The sequence below is a fragment of the Oscarella lobularis genome, chromosome 6 (assembly GCF_947507565.1).
Source record: "Oscarella lobularis chromosome 6, ooOscLobu1.1, whole genome shotgun sequence".
NCBI classification, from domain to species: Eukaryota; Metazoa; Porifera; class Homoscleromorpha; order Homosclerophorida; family Oscarellidae; genus Oscarella; species Oscarella lobularis.
In genome coordinates, this window is record NC_089180.1 from 2188118 (window position 1) to 2191675 (window position 3558).

General features: G+C 44.8%; 1 protein-coding gene across 1 annotated transcript; it reads left to right on the forward strand.

Annotated features, from left to right (window-relative positions):
- The first annotated feature begins 1212 nt into the window (after positions 1–1212).
- Positions 1213–1884, forward strand: LOC136188169 (uncharacterized). The gene has a single exon (XM_065975903.1). The coding sequence runs from the start codon at positions 1213–1215 to the stop codon at positions 1882–1884; it is 672 nt and encodes a 223-aa protein (XP_065831975.1).
- Positions 1885–3558: the final 1674 nt, after the last annotated feature.

Consider the following 3558-nt stretch of genomic DNA (forward strand, 5'->3'; position numbering starts at 1 on the left):
ATGGTCCAAGAAAAACAAAACTTAGTAATGTGGCGATATGAAAATGATTATCTCAGGTGGACGCTCTACGATCCGGATCAGAAGCCAAATACAGACAAATTCCTTTTGTGGGAAACGATGGCTTATTCAGCAACAGAAAATAATTGCGTGGCTATCTTTGGAACGGACCACCTTTGGATATACAGTACCCGTTTACGAGTATGGACGAGGGTTCTTTCCATTGGAAACGCGCCAAGCAAACTCACTTCGTATGCTACTATGAACTCACTGAAGAACGGATCGCTGCTTTTATTCGGTGGTACAGACAAAACTTTAAATTCACTTTGGATGGCAACTATAGATTTCAAACGCATGCAAGCAACTTGGAAAAGAATGTGTTGCAATAGCATGACAGAGGTCACAAGAGCCTGCAGGACAACTTCACCAGTGGTCGAGCGCAATATGGAATAACACGTTATACGTGTACTTCCTGAGAACAAAATCTTCTTGCGAAATGAAAACGTATACGACGCAAATTGGCAATGGAGACGTGAAGTGGAATGTTGCATCGATTCGCAAAATAATGACGCCAGCCGAATCAAACACATTAAAAAACATCTGCGATACGTCAAGCGCAGCAATTGGTCGCTTTGCATTTACAACCAGCCACAGTGACGACCTTCTGATCGAAGATCTTAGTCAAATGAAATTCACAATAATTAAAATGGCGAGCAAAAATTCTTCGTTAGATGAGAAGCATTTACTCGTTGGTAGCGGCAATACCGTATTTAAATTCGCAACGCAGTTTTATGCCTCTAATTCTAAGAAGGAGACAGATTTAGTTGCTTTGGATATTTTCAAACTTTCAGGGTGCGAGCCTGGAACAAACAGTTTTGACTACATTCTTCATCCGTGTCGCCCTTGTCCAATAGGACAATACAGCGATCATTACGGTGCAACTGACTGCAGCGATTGCCCGCCCGGTTTAGTAACAACAACCACGGGCTCAACTTCCTTGAGAAATTGCACATGTCCTGTCGGAAAATGCGCTAATGGAATATGCATTGTACAAAGCGACTACACTACCCAATGTATTTGCAACAGAGGATTTACTGGCCCATCGTGTAAAATTCCGACAACGTATCTCGTAATTATGGGAGCAGTACTGTACTTGCAGTGGTACTATTCGTGGTCTCCCTGTACTGCATAAAGCGATTAAGAAAACATAAAAATATGGCCAAGTACACTAGAGCCGAATTGGAAATTGCTGAAGAAACGGCAGCTGAACTATCCGACATATGGTCAGTAGACGAAAAGGAAGTCGAATTTGACCGAATGATTGGAGAGGGATCCTTTGGCGACGTGTGGACTGCGCAATATCGCGATCAAACCGTCGCCGTCAAAGTCCTCAAATTTACAGAACAAGATTGCACCAACGAGCAATTACAAGAATTCAAAGACGAAAGCGAGCTGCTTCGATCGATATTCCACGCGCACATCGTTCGATTCATTGGAACTGGGAAGACGGCGGAGAGCAAACCGTTCATTGTTTTGGAATACATGGAAGAAGGGTCAATTCGAAAAGAATTGGATGACAAGTACGGAGATCATCCTATGGAGATCGAGCTTCAAGTCAAATACGCTCTACACGCGGCCAAGGGAATACGTCATCTCCACCGCATCAATCGAATGCATCGCGAGATTCTCAAGTGCGACAATCTTCTCGTCAACAAGGCGGGAATCGTCAAAGTCGCCGACTTGGGCTGCACCAGGATCGTACCCAAGATCAGCGACGAAAACGACAGAAGCGTTCGAGGAACACGTGCCGTAGGTACGGCATTCTTCAGAGCTCCAGAAATATTTCGCGGCGAAGCGTCGCCGTCGACGTTTACAGCTACGGAATAACGTTGTGGGAACTTATGACCGCAAAACATCCTTACTTCGAGAAATTCGAGCAAGGATTGACAAGTCAAGAAATCCTGGATAAAATCGTTCACAGCGATGTACGACCTGAATTTCCGGGTCACTGCGATGACTGTTTAGAGAAACTGGCCAAATTGTGCTGGAATGGGAACCCGTTTGAGAGGCCAACATTTGAAGAGATCGTTCCAGTGCTGAAAGGACTTCGGTTGCCAATGTGGTAAGGAATTGCGTAAGTAAAATCAATGGCAAAGAAGAAACCTTCTACTTAATCGAATTGATTCTAATAGAGAATCAAAGGCGTCAGTTAGCGAAAGCGACATAAAATCGTCGTCACATCGTCTAGTAGCTTCTGTTGTTGCTCGTTCTTCTTCAACTGTTTGTGGTACGTAGGTTCGAGATATGTAACACGCTTAGCTATCATGGTATATGTAAGACGCTACATGTATGTATACTGTAGTAGGCAGGGAAACGCACAAGATCTTCTGTTCACTGTTGTCCTGATCTCTCTGCCGCGCTTCAAAACCTTCACGTTTCGTAGGCAACATTATCTTCTATCAAATAGATAATTTCTTTATTAAAATTTTGGAGAATTTCAGAGTGCGGACGTTTCATGATCACGACAAACCACCGAACTATCTCTCGCAGCCGTCTCTGCTTTGGTAAAAACCACCCAGTCTCTTTTGCTCCTGAAGTATATACATCTATTAATATATATATATATACAGTATATATATATATATGTATATATCACGATACAGTATATGGATCTAGATGGTCAATTGAAGACTGAACTCAGGTGCAGCAGCCGGCGTAAGGATAGACCGAGTTACACTCACGGTAATGAGAAATAAATCAATGATTTTATATGGAAATAGCAGAGATCCGACCGAGAAATGGACGGTAAATACCTTATGATGAGTAGACTTGGCCACGGGAAAAAAAACTCTTCTACCGCTGTCAGTATAGTTTGTAAAGAAAGCTGACGAAGCGCCTGCGCTTATATAGAACAGGCGAGTGGGAGGAGAGAAGTACGTTCTAACCGGAAACGTAGGTATGAGTGACGAACGAAGGAAGTTTAGGAAGCGAAGCGAACGGGCAGGCGTACGTGCCATCCGAAAATTTTCCCTCCACCTACGTGATTTGCGGTCTGGCGCGGAATCGCTTTCGAGTCAGAGCTGTTAGAATTACGACAAGGTTAGCTAAACCGCGCTCGACCGCGAACCCGCGAATTAAAACGTGAGGACGAAAGACGAGTCAGCCATATGGCATATCAACGACCACGGTGTGACTTGCACACGCTTTGAGCTTTCTGTCCACCCGCTTACGACGTCGACGACTGCAAAGCTCATCGTAAGGAGGATTCTCTAACGCACGCTGCCGTGTTTTTAGTCGTTCGACTAGTTAGTCGTTACCCTGGTCGTTTCCCTGGTTCCTCCCTGGTTGTTCTCCATCATGGGTGACCCGCTGTGGTCTGATCGTTTTCAGCCGGTATTTTCGGAAGCCATTCCTCTTTTAGCGAGCCTTCTCTTGGTCGCGAACTAATCGATAGGTTGCTTGCTCATCAGCGAGCATGATCATCTTGTGGCTGCACTGGAGCGACAACCCAAGGCGGAAACGGCGCGAGAGCTGTGAGATTCTTACCTGCTTCGACTTTAT